The sequence below is a fragment of the Psittacula echo genome (genome assembly GCF_963264785.1).
Source record: "Psittacula echo genome assembly, chromosome: 3".
NCBI classification, from domain to species: Eukaryota; Metazoa; Chordata; class Aves; order Psittaciformes; family Psittacidae; genus Psittacula; species Psittacula echo.
This window is the reverse complement of record NC_137736.1, coordinates 57,049,229-57,067,589: the sequence shown is the minus strand read 5'-3', so window position 1 is coordinate 57,067,589 and position 18,361 is coordinate 57,049,229. Positions and strand designations below refer to the sequence as shown.

At 39.6% G+C, this 18,361-nt stretch overlaps 1 protein-coding gene across 1 annotated transcript in view; it reads left to right on the top strand.

Moving 5' to 3' along the window:
- Nucleotides 1-18,361, top strand: part of JADE3 (jade family PHD finger 3) — a gene marked incomplete at its 3' end in the record, with an annotated part of 65,175 nt that overhangs the window by 26,916 nt on the left and 19,898 nt on the right. Inside the window, exons 2-3 of the mRNA XM_080613196.1 lie at nt 7,743-7,802; nt 8,881-8,963. Of these exons, the coding sequence (XP_080469322.1) occupies nt 7,754-7,802; nt 8,881-8,963 (132 nt within the window). The 5' untranslated portion in view covers nt 7,743-7,753. The remainder of the gene's footprint in view (nt 1-7,742; nt 7,803-8,880; nt 8,964-18,361) is intronic.

Sequence of the window (18,361 nt, the reverse complement as noted above, 5' to 3'; positions counted from 1 at the left end):
TGTGTGTGTGTGTTAATCTCTACTGCTCTTTTAGGAAAACGGTAGCTCTGATAAAAAACAGCTGGTATGAAAACAGCTTTGCGTTCAAGAGCAGAAAGTAATTATGAGGACTGAAGCAGAGAGGAGCAGAACCACTTATGCATTGGTGTATTTGCTCGCAAAAATGGCAGTCTGATGTTGTTTATTTTTTTAAATTTATTTTGCTCAGGTTGGTACCATCTTCAGGATGCAGTGTTTAATGGGAAGAAATACTTCCATGTCAGCCTGGCCCACCTGGCTGCTCTGTGCACAGGCCAATACATGCAGCTTGCTTCAAAGACAAAAATAAAGCTGCTCGGTCACTGCTGGGTGTCAGGGAAGCACAGGGCGGAGAGTGTCATTTAATCTTTCAGGCCTCTTGGAGAGTTAATGTCGAGGTAGCGGTGGTGCTGTGTGTGTTGCTGGTGACTTGATCTTCTTAGAATGACTTTGATTTTTACCAAGCTTCTTGGTGTGAGGTGATTTAGCTGAAGGTCTCTGGTGGAAATCTGTCCCCACCTGCCCTGACGGTGGGTCTTCACATGGATGCGGCACTGGGAATTAAAAGCTGCTCTTCTGTTTTCAAGGTAGGAAAAGCAGTTGTATTGCAAGTGTGCTGTATTTTATTGTATCATCAAAGCATGTTATAAATGTGAAATAGCATCACTTACCCTTTTTTTATACTCACAAAGCAAAATGAAGGGCATTAAGTGCTTTGCAGTAGACCAAATGATGAATCTTCTTTGTAGAAGGGCACGTGAAATGATGTCAGGGTTCCCTTTTGGCCCATAATCCACCAATGAATGGGAAGGGGGGGTAGGGGGGAATTATACTTGGGATTTCTTCATCATAGTTTTATGATCTATCAACTGACTTCAGAATTTAACTATTTCAGGTGATAAATTGTGCTGGAAGATGATACTTTAGGTTCCTCTTTCTAGGTTTTAAACACACAGTATCCTTGTGGCAGGTGCTAAATTGCCTTATGTAGAAAGGTAGTGTACAAGGAAAAGAGAGCTGGAGACTAGGTAGTTGCTACTGCACTTCATACAGGCCCATGTTGTTATCCAGATTCTTGTAACGTGTACTTCCTTGCCTACTAACATTATTTCTTTAATTAATGACAAAGGAATTAACTGTCACTGATAGTGCTGTTTCTAAAAACAGGCACATTCCTTCTTTGTTGATTATTATGTTAACCAAGGCTTCGTATGAAATAGTAGCAAGAAAAGTTTTATTTTGTGGTAGGCCAAGTACAGTCTTCAGAGAATAAATCAAGATTTCATTTTGGGGGTGAGAGGAGAGTAGGATAGATGTGGTCACTTTATTAGGGTTCTTCAGTAGGGGGACATTACTAATCTTGAAATTTTCATTCTCTTTAGAATAAAATAAAGAAACAATGTATTTTTTTTTTGCTGAACTTTTCCTGTGAATTGTTTAAGCTTTCAAACCTTTTTAGTGCGGCACATACTGCCAACCCAAGTTCCGAGGTGTTTTTTCCAGTTTACATAGCCTTTTTGTGAGATTGGATAGGATATTAAAAAATAATAATAATAAACCCAAACATGACTGATCTCTCTTCCTCTAGTTATTTGAAAAGTTGTATTAACTCTACTCATATTTCATAATTTCCCTGGCAGTTGACTATGAAATTTGACCTATTTAAATGGTCTTACTGTACTACATTTCCTGGAGACCTTTCAAGATAATTTGCTTCCTAATCTAAATTTAACAGTTACATAAACCACATTTTGGAGACTTGGAAATTTCTGCCTACTGCCTCTGCCTTTTTTTGTATTTTTTTTAATTATTTTTTTTTTTAATGTAGACGAGCCATATTGGAAAGCTGTAAGTACAGATTTTTAATCTGAGATTTGCTTGTAGCTTGTCAGTTGGTTTGCATACATAGATGCTGTTTTTCTTCTTAATAAGATAAAGAAAGTAGGTTAGTTCTTTGTCACACTTGAAAGTTTCCTTAGTGCAGTGGCCAATTCCATTTTTGTCAGTCTATTTTAAAACATGAAGAAATAAAATCTCAGGTCTAGGTTATATTTGCCTTACAGCTCCTTGAATTTCTTTGTTGCCTTTTCCTTCTGTATAGGTCTTAACAGGTACTGAGTAGCGTATGGATATATTTAACCTTTCTCTGCAACAAACTGAAGCCGGGAAGAAATGACTGCTACTCCTTGGAGATACTGTTTTGTTCTGAAATCTGAGCTGGATTTAAGGATTCATTTTGTTTGCTTGTCACTGGTGTCTTGCCTAATATGCTGGGTGAATTCACACTCTCTGAGATACCTCATCCTTCTTTGTGCTAACTCTGTTACATTCTTCAGCATATAGTGCATCAGTATCAGAACAAGAGCAAAAAATTAATGGCTTATTTGGTAAATTTAGTTGTTGACTCTGACACAAACTAAAAAGGAAAAATATTTGTTGCTGTTGGTTTTGTAGGTATTTGAGTTTTTGTTTTGAATAAGGCTCTGAAATTTTGTTAACTGCTGTTTACATATGCTGCTTGACTGATTTTTTTTTTTTTTTTTTTTTTTGAGTAATGCATGCTAACTAGCTTTTTAGAAAGGGGAAGTGCCTAAGTCAGGGCAACTCAAGTTTTCCCTAGGGAGAGGAGAATGGTGGTGGAGGCAAGTGTTCTTGTTTACTTCAGCAGTGGCTGCACTGTAAATAAGCAAAAAGGAGCAAACATAATTTAGAAATCATTAATTACAAAGCATCTCCCCTAGATTTTTGGCACCGAGTGTTTCATTTTTATCAGATTCTTGCATGTGCTGGCTGATAGGTTGATTACTGTTAAATTGGGATCCATGTTCTGTTTCAGCCAGGTGAGTGCAAGGTAGTTTTTTCCTGGCTTTCAATGAAAGTGCAGTGATATGTTAGATCCAGCATCAATTTTGGCTCCAGGGCAAAATTCCCAATATGGACATCAGCCTTCCGGAAGCCAGGGAGATGCTGGCAGCATAATGTTGCTGCTTGTGGCTGAGGAGAGTGTGTTTTCTGTGGTTATTTTTAGTTGAACACCTGAACAGTTCAGGGCATTTTGACCTGCGTTTGGGTGTTTAGGTGACAGCAGGGAATGAGGCCGATTTTTCTTCTTTAAGTTGTGGGTTTTATCGTTAGTAGTTGTGAGCACATCAGGGGTATGGCCGTGGCTTGACAAGTCAGAAACGGGACAGGTGTGGAATAGGGTTCAAGTTTAGGAACTGCTCTAGTAATTTATATTAAAAATGACAGCAGAAAATGTTCCACTGCAGTAATTGCGTGGAGGGTTGAGTATCTTTTTGCTTGTGACATGGTGATTTCGTAATGTCACTTCTGTATTTTAATTTTCATTTAAAAGGTCCCTCAAGGTGGGCATCTTTAGAACTTGGATATGTTGTCGCACAAGTGATAGATCAGCTGTTAGTCCTTCTGTGGATTTAAAAAGTGGAGAGGTGGAGGGAGAAGCTTTAGATCAAGACATGTTATGTTCTTACTCTTATGATCATTTTTAAGTTAATCTGTGGTTGACTGTAATGATTGAGCACATTTCAAATCCACAGCCACAGCACCTCTACTTAAGTTTTAAGGTAGTGGAATCATTACTCAGTGACTGGGAAATAATAAGACTTTTCTTGGGGCGTTTTTGGGGAGTTGGAGCCACTTACCTAACAACAACATTTCTGTGTTGAGTTGCTTTATGCTCCTTATTTATCTTAGCTTGTACATTGGAACTACTGTAAAGTTTAAATGCTAAAACTAATTTCTCAAAATTCAGATAAAATGTTCAACGTGCACATTTGCAAAACATCTGTATGAAGAAAATTGAAGTGGAAGGAGGCTGATGGTTTTAGTTGTTTGTGGTCCAGCGTTTCCATCGTACTGCTAATGATAGCTCATCTTTTTTTTTTTTTTTTTTTCCTCTCCCTTTATAAACAGCATCTATTTGAGGCTGGTTTCTAAATGTATATTTTAAAAATTCTGTGGGAAAAAAAATTTTTATCTGTTCTAAAAGTTCACTAAATCTTCCATTTTATATGTAAAACTAAAATTGTTTATTTGACTCTCTTGGTTTGCCATTGATACTGTGAAGCAGGAAAAGGGCACTGGCAATCTCATTAGTTTATTACCTTTCTATTAAGCTTGATGCATATGTTGAAAAAAATTAATTGTGCTCCTTTATTCTAGGCATAATTTCACCATAGTTTGCAGGGGTGAAGTTAGAAAAGGGGCAGAGCTAGGATATCTGATGGATTGTACCTACTTGTGCGGGATTTTTGGTTCTGCTTGTTTGGGCTTTTGGTATGTGTGGATTGCCCTTTCTACATTTAATCCTTTCGGGGATATTTGTGTGTGCGTGTTTATTTTATTTTTTTTATTTTAACTCTTCACAGTGCATTGCAAGTGATAACACTAAATGTGATGGAAGAAGTAGGAACTTTGGCAGAGGGTTGCTTGCATCCTTGCTCTGGATAGTATCATCATCTGAAACTGAGGGACCAAACTGGAGGATGATGGACTGCTTTGCAGGGAATTGGACTGAAGCTGGGAGAGGTTGACATAAGTTTCCACGTTTTGGAGTCGGGCTTTGTATCTCCCGTCTTTCTGAACAGAGCAGCCGCTGATTCTCCTGCATTCTGCAAAGGCAGGTGAAGGAGTGAGGTGGGATCTTCACCACAAAATGGGTGTTACTTTGGGACCCCTCAGTGATGACTGGGGAAGTGGTATCATTGTTAGTGAGCCTTTTTGATGAGCTTCTTTGGGGTGGAAGTGAGCTGGAAGTTGTGTGCCAATCACAGTGTATGCAAGGGTATACAACAAAGGAGTCTCCTACCTAGTAAAACCAGAAGTGAAGTTCCCTGCAGAGGTGGTCCTGTTGAATGATGCTGAGTCTGTTGTTACTCCTGCATCATGTGGGGGTATATGGCTAATCTCGGTCACTTTAATAACCTCTCTTAGTGGATGCAGCACTCACCTGTGATTTGTTGTAGCTCTTATTGACTGTTGTGGTTAATACTGCTGAAAAAAATCGAGCAGGACTCCCAGAGTTACTACTATTTGGGGCTTTTACCCTGAGTGACTGCTTTCACTATTTCTGTCTGCTGTGACAGAGGTATAGATCTCTTGCCTCAGCTGCTGCAAATCCAGTTCTCAAATACAGCTTTTTAATTTTGTTTAATTGGTTTGGTTTTGTTTTTCCTCCTAGAAAGTTGTTTGCAGAGGTGTGCTTTCTGTTCCAAAGTTTTTGTTATACTTGCCGTTTCTGTGTAAGTTGTCTTTGAAGTAGCCCTCAGCGCTCTGCTTCTCCTAGTTGCTCAGGCAAAAATCCAGGCTTCCTGGGTGTTCTTTCTTGCAGTTCTCTGTCTTAGCCTTGTGTTTGACCCTACTTTAGTTGAATGCACATGTTGTGCTCTGCAGATAGCTGTCTTTAGTACAGAGTGAAAAGGTTTTATTGCTGCATGTTTATATAGGCTGTAAGAGATGAGAATCGCCTGCCATAAGCTTTCAGCACCTTTTAACAACTGCTCAAAAATTCATCTGAACATAAAACCAAAGCAAGCAGCAAGCATTTGAATTTCTTGCTAAGAAATGAAAGTGAGGAATACTGCTTGGCACACATAGATGTGTCTTTTCATCGACTCCCAAGGTCTTGTAATATGCCCGATGGTCTGTAAGCCAGGGCACTTTGAAATGAAAGACTGCCAGCAGAGAAGGTGTTGCCACAGGCAGAATCTGCTGCATTTTAGGGAGTGTTGTATGCTCCGGGGGGGTGGGTTTGGCTGCTTTAGCACAAGCTCTCAAATAGGCAATACCTTTTTTTTTGCTTTTGATTAAAGTCTGTGCCTTTAAACTTCGTGACTTAGCAAGATGACAGTAGTCGTCCAGCCCTCCCCTCACTACCCAGAAGTTAACCTCAAGTCTGCTGCCCCCAAAACATGCACAAAGACAAGCTCTTCTGGCTCAAGTGCCTTCTACCTGTCAAACAGCTTTTGCTAAGAGATTCATGGAAGTTCCTTCGTCTGGCTGGTGCCTGCAGAAGCCATCTGACCCTGCTAGCTGGAAGTGAAGACCTGCGGTGTTTTGGGTACTTCAGTTTTGATGCTTCTCTTCTGTTGGATGCTGGTCTTTGTATGCAGGATGGCTGCCTAGCCTGCCCCAGGCTGTTTTGAGCTGGGAAAAGGTGAATTAATGTGAAATAAATTGTTATGCAATGGCAGTTTATAGCTTAAGTGATATAAATGACACTTTTTGATGTCCTGCGCTGTTGATCACTGTCCCCGTTGGTCCTCCACCCACATTGAATACCTCACTCAGAAGTTCTGTATCTGACTGCTTGAAAACTGCACACATTGCTTCCTTTTTTGACTCCCAGTAGTGTGGGGCAATGTCTTTTTAGAACAGATAGCTCAAAAGGATTGTTTTAAACTTTTAATGATTGATTATTGCGTTTAGATTCAGTAAACTCACTCCCTTAAATGGGAGTGACAATTTCCACCAAATTAAATACTTGTGCTGCAGACAAATCAATTGCAATCAAAGTCTTGGGACAGGCTTCTCTTACCTGGAAGTCTTGTTTATCCCATGGTCTTTGGATAATCTCAAGACTCATTGTACAGTAACTACCATGGAGGGTTTATCAAATGGATGCACTTAGCTGTGTTACTGTTTTTAACTGCATGTGGTTTTGTTTAAGAAATGAAGCTGCTTATGTTTCAGGTGTGGGCAAGCCTGCATTCTAATAGTGCAGGCATTTCAGGTTCAGCTTGTCTGTAACCTACTTGTGCCCAGCTTCTGCTTTGTCTGTTTTTGCAGAATAATTTTTTACTTCTTTAATGATTTCCTCATTCAATCCATTAAAAAGATCAGAGCAATTTCCATTTACTGTTATTAACTGTAAACTGTTACTGGTTCTTATTTAACGAATGTGACATTGAATATTATAGAATAGCAAAGTCTGTTAAGAATGTTTATGGGTTTCTGTTGGCACTTCTTTAAAGCGTAACCTTTACTAAGTAGCGTCCCAGAATTTTGTTCTTGCATGTTCTCTGTGTGTGTTACATGTTGAAAAATCAGTTTCATAAAGCTTAATACCTTTTTTAATGAGACCATGGAAGTGATACCCTCCATCACTTCTCAAACTTCTGAAAACCACATTTTGTGTGAACTAAGTGATGGCCAGATGATTTAAATGGCATCAGTCATTATCTTCTGTGATTGTCCCTATTTAAAATGGACCTTTTGTTTTTCATGGATGCCTTTGATTTTTGCTGGCTTGTGTTTGTGTTGGGTTATTTTTAAGGTGAGTTGTATTTCTAAATCGTTGCCTTGCTGTGTGCATCCACCTTATTTCCTGGCCTCCACCCATCTCTCAGCTAGCGACTGCCACCATGGCAACTCTTCCTCTGGCTGAACAGATGGGACATTGAGTCTGCTCCAGGAGCAGAGCACTGCTCACGCCCTGCTGGGAATCATGCGGGTTGCAATCCTTGCTGCAGAATTCGGAGCAAGCTGTGGCCAGCAGAGGCATGCTGGTTTTGAGGGTGCTTGGTTTCACAAATCATACTGTGGTTGAAGAATTGCTTGTAGAAATAAAATATAGTGCCTTATTATATCTGTGCCTGAAAGCTCTTCAGAGGAGCTTTGTCTTTAGTGAGAGGAGCTTGGCCTCAGCCAGCACCAGGTGATTTTTCTGGTAGAATGGTTGCCATCAACTTTTCTTTTCTCCTTAGGATGCGTCAGGATGAAACGCCACAGGCATCTAAGCACCAGTGACAGTTCAGACAATGAGAGTAAGTAATACCTACTCGTTTTTCTTTGGTCTGTCACCCCCTTGCGGTTTCCTTCCATGATTTGAGGGCAAACTGTTTCACCTCTTAAAATTAAAAAAAAAAATAATTGTTTCTTGATTTCTTTTTTGCATTCTGTGGTTTTTGATGTTCTGATTCCTGTTATAGCAGGAAAATGAGGTGAATGATCCTGTAAACCTAGGGGAAGTTTTGAGTCTACTTAGAATGTGAAGAGAAACTTGAGTGTCTTTACTTTTCAGTGTTGGGGAAATAAAATCTGTAATTCAGGAGAAAAATTTACTGTTCAGGGTCCTATTTTGTAATTACTGTTTTTTAAAAAGAGTTCTGTTGTCTCTTCTTATGCAGGAGCCTCAACTTTAAAATGACTGGGGGTGGCAAGCTATTTGAGCATTGGTACACTAGAGTGTATATAAGACACAGAGTTATAATAAGTATATTGATAGTTATCTTACATTACACTGGTCCTTGATCTATTCCACTTTGGTCTGTTGTACACAACTTAAAATAGTTATATTTTAAATGTTCCTTGGCACACATTAGCCTGAGGTTGCATCTTCCCATTTTAACCATAAAAAAACCCCCTAAAACCTGTGTGACAGGGTTTTGTTTCATACAATCACCAAATGGTTTGGGTTAGAAGGGACTTTAAAGTTCATCTAGTTCCATCCCTCTGCCATAGGTGGGGACACCTTCTAGTAGGGCAGGTTGCCTTCCCCCCCCCTTTTTGTTTTTGTTTTCCAGGACTTGCAAACTCTGTCCTCAGTTTTGCTCCTTCTTCCACTTCGTTAGAAAGAAAGCAAAGTGGTCTGCGTGCTTGTTTCTGTTTACACCTGCTTGCATCAGGCAGATCAGAATGTACCCATAAACTGTGTGCTGTGGCATTACAAAGAAGGAGTGGAACAGGAGGAGCTGTAATTAAGCCTACAGACTGCCTAAGAGTTTTTTTTGCCCACGTCTTGTCAAAAATTTGTGATAATTCAGGAGATTGGAGTGCCTTGTGTCTTACTGAAAAATTAAATGAATTGAAATGAGCTATAATGGTCTTTTTTCTTTTTAACAGGCCCTTCCACTTCCTTTTCATCTTGTTCTAAATACAGGAGCAAGTCAAAAACACCAGCAAATGAACAAAAGAAACCTGCTGAGGTAAGAACCAGGGTTAAAGATTGGTTGCTGGTAATTTTTTGTCATGTAGTTTTAATGTTTCTAAGCCTTGAAATTGTGAGCTTTGAACTAGTGCCAGTGAGTTCTTTTGTCACCTGTCAAATTCTTTATGAAACTCTGTTTTCCCCACTGTGCGAGTATTATGGGAGCTCTGGTGTTTGATGTCCCAAAATGACTTTGGGCATTTGCAGACAGTATCATGTAGTTCTTTCTTCCCCTGAAATGTAGTCTTATTTTTAAATTGGAAAAGCTGAGATAGTTTTAGGACTTGAGAAAAGTGGTTCGTGTGTATGGGAAGGATACTTTCTTTCTGCTTTAGGATAAAGCAGTGGGCCACTTAGAGTGGGCAGGGTATGTATGAGGAGTGCTTACTCATCTTTTGTCACTTTATCACTTTTGGCTTTTTACCTTCAACAAAGGTGGTTTTTTTGGTGATTTCCACCCCCCCTTCCCCCCCCCACTCTGCTGTCCCCACCCTTAGGACCTCTACACCTACTGCCATTGTCACTGGATCAGTATCCACCAATTGAATAAACTGGCCAATATGCACAGTGCAGTGCTCAAATCCATCCTGTCAGCCATTCCACCAGTAGCCCTTGTGCGGGAGCATTTGTAGGCTGCCTTCTGCAGATCTGATGCTTGCTTTCTTAAGGGATAAAGTCAGATAACTGCTGCAAATGGAAGAAATTTTTCTCTTTCCCTTTACTTGCTATCGCATTCCCTCCAACTGAGTCCTTCAACATGTTAGTTATGAATGTTGATGCCTGAGGTTACTGAAAAAAAAAACCACCAAAAAACTACAAAAACTCACTTTGCTCCTCAACAATTTAAAGCTAAGATTTATTTCCCAGAAGTAATTTTCTGTACTATACCAGCAGCTTTTTACCTGCTTAGATTCTACTGTGAGAGATTGCTGTATGCACAATCCATTCTAGTTCATGCAGAGCTATTTGGCAGACATACTGCGTGCTTCTTTTCTAAATGCTGCTAACCAGAGGAGTTTGGTTTGGTAAGAGCAAGGTAAATGTTGCAGAACGTGTTCTTTCTTTAGAAGCTTAATTTTTATCACAAGTGAATTGAATAAAACTCACAGATTCTTTTCTAGAAGAGAATCTTTTAAGAAGGTTTCCATAAAAGGAAAATTTGTCATAACTGGCTACATGGTGTCTTATTTACAGCCATCAAGATGGTTAAGAAGAGTTTTCTATACTTTTTACATTTAAAATGTTGGTCTGAGGGTAATGGTTCTGTGAGAATTTTAATCTTAAAACAGCTCATGGCTACTGAGGTCTTGTAATTGTTGCTGATGTCTGCCTTGGCAATAGATTTGTTACTAGCTGAGCTAGTAGCTAGTAACTAGGGCAAATGGGAACTGAAACACGCATACCCTGCCAGTCTTGTTGTGTCAAATACACCTCAGTGCTAATCCCTTACCAGTCCCTTGTTTCTTTGCAGCCATTCAGCTTTACTTCTGTATCTCTTCTTGGTGATTGTCCTATTACAGTTTTCTTTGCATTTGTTCCATGCTGTCATTATGGTGTGTATGTACATTATAAATAATTATGAAGATTTAATCCATGTGTATAGCATACAAGTATTCTGTTTATGTAACTTCTAGGAATTAAAATGAGCAGTATTTTCAGTTCCTCCTCTTGAGATCTTCTTTGCTGCTTTCTGCCTGTTTCAACACAGAGTCTTGAACCCTTTACTGCTTGAAAATACGAAACTTTGAACAACAAAATCTGGAATATACAGTTTGAATTAAAAAGTGTATTTTGTAACATCATCTTTCCAATAATACTGACATCTTTTTATCATCTTTCATTTAAGATCCCACTCCTGGGAACAAAAGAAGGGGAAAAAAAAAAAAGAGAGAGAGAGAAATCTGAGCCCTTAGAATATGTTCTCTTCTGAAGGAGTGTCCCAAGTGTAGCATTTAAAAGAATGCTGTATTTCAAGGAGGGAGGAAATCAAGTCCTCTGGGAAAAGGGAATGAAAGGGAAGGTGACAGTAATAATCTCTACTGCTTGTATATATATACTCTTGGCTGTCCTTCCAGTTTTCCTTCTCTTTTGCTTCCTTCTGCTGGAAGCAAGCGCTTCTTGCAAACCTTTGAAAAGCACATGCTGGGAGAGTGTATTACATGAAATGCTGTTGTCTGCAAAGCCTTGAAATTGATTATTTATGCACCAAGTGGTGACAAGGGTGTAAAGCAAAGACTGAAAAGAGACCCCACCACCCACCCTTCCAAAAATCATGTTGTAATCCCACAAGTTTTTGTAGCAATAGCTGTCTAATAACTATCAGATAGAAATTTAAAATTTCGGGCTGACAGGATCCCTTTAGCAAGGGCTCTCTTTAACAAGTTGGCATTCCTCTGCTTTTGTTCACCTCTGCTTGCCAGGCAGCAGACTGTTTCTTGAGTTAGTGATGCAGAAAATCTAGAAGGTCAAAGCTATAAATAGCTGTTTGGGAATATTTTTGCTCATGGTCGTCATACATTGATTTTTCTTTCATGCCAGTAAGCCTGGCTTTCTCAATTAGATTTCATGTGAATGCATAGGATTTTTTTTCCACTTCTTTGACCGTCTTCAGCTCAGCCCAAGTACCTGGGTTCTCTTTCCAAATAGAAGCTTGGTTTGGGCACTGTGACCAACAAGCAAGTTAGTGTATCTGTAGGTTGCTTCACAGGACTTGTCTGTACATGCCATGGTCCCCTGTGGACACCTCAAAAAAAGATGAATGGCTGCAGTTGAGGAGAGCTCTGCCTTAAGCTGCCTCCCAGGTGATTCAGTATTGAGGTGGGTGCAGGATGGCCTCAGTGGAGCCATGGAGAGGTTGTCTGGTGTTTCTTCAGGGCAAAAGGGCTCTGTCAGGATGCACATGTCAGAGTTCATTCCCAGAGCCTGACTTACCCCGGGGGTTTGCATCAGTGCAAAAGAGATGTTACTGGGTCAGACCTGGGTCTGCTTACTCCATGCTCCTCCTTGGAGGAGAAGGTGAGAACAAGGCAAGCCTGTGACAATGCTTCTTCAGACCACGGTGTTTCTCTATGTAATTCCAAAGCAGGACTGTGGCTCTTTATGCTCCCCTTCTGGATTATTACGATCTATCACAAACTACTGAAATGGAGACTTAAAAATTCTGCTGATTAGCTTTAGCATTTACTTCGAATAAATAAAGTCTGTTAAGGCTACAGGTACTTCAGTAGTGTAAGTCATAACAGTTTTTCAGACCTTTCTGATGATGTTGGCTACGTGCCATTGTGGTGTTGCCCCTCAGGGATTTGAACATAGACAGGAGGGGCTTGCAGGCTGGAGCAGTAGGCTGTGTGGGAGTAGCAGGGTAGCAGGCATTTGGGTGTCTGGCTCAGCATGAAGCCTATACTTTGCAGCTTCCTGTCTCTGTGGAAGCTGCAGAAAAAAATGATGGCATTTTTGCAGGGAAAACCTATTAGCTGGACTGTCCGGAATGAATGTGGCCGTTTATTTTCCCTTAGGCTGCTGAGGTCACAAAAGAGCCTAAGAGATCTTTATAACACTCAACACTCAAGCTTCTATATGCATAAAAATATATGTATATATATTTTAGTCCCCTCTCTTTTTGAAACTGTAAAGGAGTTAAGTTAGCATTGTGCTTTTTTTTTTTAACCTTCCCATAAAAGATGGCAGTATTTTACCTTTCTTTGCGAATAGGCTTTTGAATCTCTCAGCAATAGTAGTTTTTAATCCCTCATTGCTGATAGCGACAGCTGTGTTATCATGTGAAATATGGCTTGTCTTCTACAAGTAAATGGTCTGCTTTCATTACTTGGGTATGTGAAACTTTCTTTAGTGGCATTTAACTGCCACATAAATCGTAGGTCTTGATCCTGAGGAGCACCCTGTAAGACTAGACTCTTGGCAGAAAATGGATTCTTTTTGCAGTTTGAAAGTGGTTGGTTTTGTTCTATGTATGAATAGACAACGTGGTTAAATTATATTGCTCTGCATGTGCCATGCATAATAGAAGAGGGGGCTGTTACCTTTATGCTCATGCTACCTCAGAAAATTCTGAATTAACTTGGACATCTGCGCAGGCTTCTCAAGACCTCTGGCAAACATGACTTAAGCATTTCAATGAGCTGCTTTTTAGCCTGCTTAGGTTATGATTTTTTTTAAAAAATATATATATTTTACAATACTTCTGTGTATGTCAGAGGTGCAGCCTCATTGGTTAATTTTGTGCTTTCAGATATTCTCAGGCTATTTGGTCTCTTTAGCAAGAGGTGACCTGAATGTATAAGTGCATGGAAGAGCTTGCTGACCTATTTTACCTTTGGAAGTGCATGAGCAGGTGTAAGAGTAAAGTGTGAATGGTCTGGAAACAGCAGAGCTGTTCAGTCCTGCCTGTCTATCCTTGTGATGGAAGAACTGGGAAGGAAAGCTGGGAGGGGGTGAGGGGGGTGGTGAATGAGGCCAAAAGTTAGGAAATCTGTAGCAATTAAAAGGATATGCCTTTCCATGCATCATGTAATTAGAGTGTGGAGCTCATCTGCTACAGGAAGTTGTTGAGACTGAGAATTAAACAAGATTAAAAAAGAAATGGGGCAGATGATAATGAGCACAGATTTTTCTAAATATCTGTATAAATTAATACCACTTAAAACAAATTGATTATTCGGATTAATCCCAAAATCTGAAGCTTATGTCTGATTAGCAACCAGAAGGAAACTTGACGTGTTCTTGCACATTCTTCTGGCTCATGAGATACTGTCAGAGACATGACGTTCGGTAGGGTTGATTTAGTATCCAATTTCCTGGCTTTTCCTATACATGCTTGTAAAAGAGCCTAGGAAGATTCATGGCTACTTAACAGACAAGTACAACATTTCATTTGTTTGAGTCCTGGATAATCCATAAAAATGGTTTTATGGAGTAGGGGTTCCCCATTAGGATTTGCTGCAGTGTGTGTCCAAAGTGTGTGGATGTTTTGAGAACTACAGATTTTATGCTACTCTTATTCCTGTCTGTCCCAGCTTTTTTTAACACTGAGTTTTTCAGTCCAGTCAGTATACATGCCTGGAACTGGACCTTCACTTCCATGTTAAAATTATGTTGTCTTTTTTGTCTACTTTACTACCAAAAAACTACCAACCAACCAAAAAAAAAATCTTAAAGTCTCCAGGCTCCTCTATAGTAAGTTGTCTATTCAGAAACTTCATGCCCAGATTGGAGTGTATTAATGAGAAAAATTCTACCTCTCCGTGATGAGCCTACCAAATTTTGTCCTTAAAACTTCATCCTTTATAAATGGGCAGTCTTTTGCACATGCTCTGAAACATCTATACAAGGGTTAAACTACGCTCAGATACTGCGTGGCTGTTTACATTTGTAATGGCTCATATTACAATTTGGCCTTTGTTTCATTATTTATGAGGTAATTTTAGGTGTAAATTGTTTCATAAGTGTAATAAATTTTGTTGAGGGTATTGTACTTGAGGGCTACAATAGCGAAGGAAGCTGTAATGCTTACGGGAATAAAAAAGTTACTATATCATTTCAAAGTTGAATAAAAAAAACTTATTTGACCCCAAAGATGATGAAAAATTCTTGTGTAATTTACCATTGTTTGGCGCCTGGTGTTTCCAAGTTGGCCTTTGCAATAGGTTGTAAAGGAGACCAGAAATTAAAAAAACCCAAAACTAGCTGTTTCAACTATCTCTGGTTAGAGACGGTGTTCCATGCGGTTTTCCATTCAAGATTCCTGAGAGCATGCTCTTGTGGGGGGACAGGATGAGACATAGTAGTTCTCTCTTACGGTTCTGTTTCTGAAGCAGTGAGTCTTCTGACTACCGAAACAGTGGGTACAGGGAACAGAAGCTAGGTGCGGCTGTCATGTTTGGGGCTTTGCTGGGCAATTGGGAAGTGTTAGGGCTGAAGAAATTACGTGCAATCCAGCAGAAATCCCACTTGGGTTGTAGCAGCAGAGCAGTTAACCCATAATTTACTTAACACTCTGAGGTGCGGTTCCCAGTCATGGACCTGTGACAAGCAGCTTACCCTTGGGGGTTTGTAAGTACCCAAAAGCTCAGTGTGTCAAAAGAAGAAACAACGGTTTGTTTCCCAAAATTTGTTTTCCCTTACACATTCATTTGGGCAAGACAAGGTAAATGAGCAATGGCATCAGTCGGCTTCAGTGGTAGCTTGCAGAGTGGTCTTGGAAAAGGTATTTGACTTTGTTTGTTTGTTTTCATCTTTGTTTTTTTACTGGTTTTAGGTTTGCAATGGTCATGAACAAATGGTGCCTGGCAGTCTGTGCAGATCTAATGTTTGAATTGTTCAGCGAAGATGGGGCTTGTAGAAGGCTATTGTAGTATCAAGACCCACTCTGTCTGTGGTGCTAATATTCTCCTGTAATCCTGTATAGCATTACTTATATCTGCCCTGATATCTTTAGTGGATAAGGATACCTAACACAGAATAGTGTTCTTTGTTTCACAGATTTCGTTTATTCACAGAGTGAGCACAGGAAGGTCCTGTGAGGAAGATTACATACTGAATTGTCATAGAATGCTTCCAGGAGGAGTTTGGATTTAAGTTAAAGACAGCTTTTGGTGAAGCATTTATAAATGGATTCCAAGAAGTTAATTTTCCTTGGACATAGTCTTCTAACATAATTTCCAAATAGGACTCAGAAGTCTGAAAAACAAATAAAACATATGAACCATATCTTTCCTTCCACAGCTCCATGATACCTCTGTTGCTTGGTGTGTTACTGCTGTGGGGGAGCAGAGTGTCCTTATTTGTTGAGAATTTTTGTAGAATTTAGCTTTTAAAGGCTTTGGAGACAGCAGTACATCTCTGCAGAGGTGACTAAGACGTTCTCATTGCCTCAGCAAATCCAGGCAGACTTCTACTGCAGAGCAAAAAGCTGATCTTCACCAAAGATTTGCTCTTCTAGATTTACGCCCCAGCTCTAAAGCATTAAATAATTGTTGGGAGTTTCTCCACAAAATGGTGATGATGATGGTGATGATGATGATGATGTAAGCAAAGACTTTTTTCACTAACATCATTCACTCAAAGCACTGCACCATTTTCAGCTGAAACTTAAAATTCCTGGCAGCAAAATGAAATTGCAAGGTCAGACTGAACAGCCTTGCATGGTAAGCAGGGCTAAGCCTCATCTCTTTTTTCATGCTTTCAATTGCTAAAAATACTTCTTAAAAACCCTCAGTCAGACTGTAATCTCTGTGAGCACTTAGCAGTGGTGAGGAGTATCCCATCTCTGTGTGTACATGCAAACCTGGCTCTGCTGGCTCCAGGTGGTTGTCGCTCACCTCTGCAAAACCCTTCTCTGTTGTGGTAAAGATGCACAGCACTAGCTGAGCCTACTCTTGAGGAGTGATATGTATGTCTGTATGATAGTGCTTTACTAGCCTAGACCTGGCATACTCATTTTTCAGGTTTTCTCAATATGGATTATATTGAAATAAAGTTGAAGGTTTGTGTTTTATGTGTGGTAAGAAATGGAACTGCTGTTGGGTGACTGAAAGATGACAGCCGCACTTCATGGGCTGACTATGGAAGGGAAAGTGGCTCTTGCCAAGAGAAGAGCATGTGCTGTGGAGTAGACTTGCTGTTGCTTAATGGGTACAGTTAGTAAAGGAACTGCAGTGTTTTTCAAATAAGTGTCCAGCAAGGAACAGCCACAAGGAAAAGCTTGGCTATCTAAATCCTGAAGGTGTGTGTCTGCTCTTCATTGAGTTGGCTTAGTTCATAGCCTTGAGGCTGACTGCTGAAATAAAATATACTTAATTTGTCAGAAAACTCTCTTTGAGTCTCCTGGGTGTTTTCGTTTACTTCCACAAGAAAGGAAGTACAGAGTGAGTGTTCTCATACATTGTCCTCTGAGAGTATTTTACTGTTGGAAGACCCAGCTTGGCCACACGTGAAGCAATGATGAGAGCTAGATGTTGTAATGATTCCAAGAATTTGCGGGAAATACTCAATTGTACTCATCTCCAGTATGAATAGGCAGTTCTTAGGAAGTCTTGGTCAAGTTTTGGCATCTCTTAAGGTTTCATCAGTTGTGTTTAATCTTCGACCTTCAGTGGCCAAAGTTTTAGAAAATTGAAGCAGAGAACTTAATATTGTGGTGTGGTGATGGTGTGGTCAGTACTGTACAAGAGTCAAAAAAGCAACAAAAAAGTCCATGTTCCAGCAGATTCGTACTCTAAAAATAGAGGTGGTACAGTTCACATACATAATGGATGATCAGAAGATGAATTTGCTGCTAAGCAATGTAGTTAGAATACTGATGCCTTTAATAGCATTTTTCATCTAGTATTTAAAAAAGTGGGCTTGATATGAAGCAGTCTACTTCTGTATTCTGTTAGTAGCTTAAAAGGTAGTTTATAAGGCACTTACCTCAGATGAGATTTGAGAAATATCTTTTCTGATAATTAAACTAGTCATTGCGCTTCTCATTTATTGGATTATTTTTTCCATCTGGAGTTCTTTTGGAATTGTGCCATGTTAGTGTTTCTCATAATCATGGTTCTGTACCTGTAACACAGAAAATGAAAATGCCTTTTAAAAAGCATAAATAATTTTATATTTTATTTTTGGTGTGTGCATCTACTGCTTGGAACAAATGGATGCTTGCAGCTTCAATGCTTTCACTTCTGTCATTCAGATTTTAATACAGCCCTGTTAGGTACCCGAGAACCTGGGGTTTTACACAGAAGACAACAGTTAACAGTCTGGACTGAACCAAAGCAGATTGCACATCAGTAGCAAATAAGAGAGCCTTGAGTTTGTGCTTTTGAATTCCCTTGGTCAGTTTGTTCTCCCAGCAGTCCATGTGAGATGTGCTTGTAGGACATAATGAAGTAACACCGATGTTCAGAGTCATTGGCAGCCTATTTCAATACCTGGTTTTAGCATAGAGCCTTTTTTAATGTTTTCTTGATGATTTCCAAGAACAGCTGAGAATTTTTGCAGTATGCATAACCGGTCTGGTGCTGTCAAATTGAAAAGGGTACACAAAGATACTTGGCTCTCAGATATTTTATATCTCTTCTAACTATAAAACTGAATTAATAAGAAGAGAGTTCAACCTGCCACAGCTTATTGCAGGGATATTTTCCATCTTGTTTTATTGCCCTCAGAGGATTTGATTTCTCGTTATGATAATACTGCTAATTAGTCGTGAGGTCTCCCTAACACTAAGCCATAGTCACTGTTTTGCTGATGCAGTGTAGCAGTAGAGAAGAAAAAAGAAAAAAACCCCACAAAGGATGCATATGCCCTTTATTTAAATTGTATGCATCTGTATTTGACAGACACTGCCATTCAGTAAGCTTTGAGATGACTGATAATAGTGTTTGTATGCTT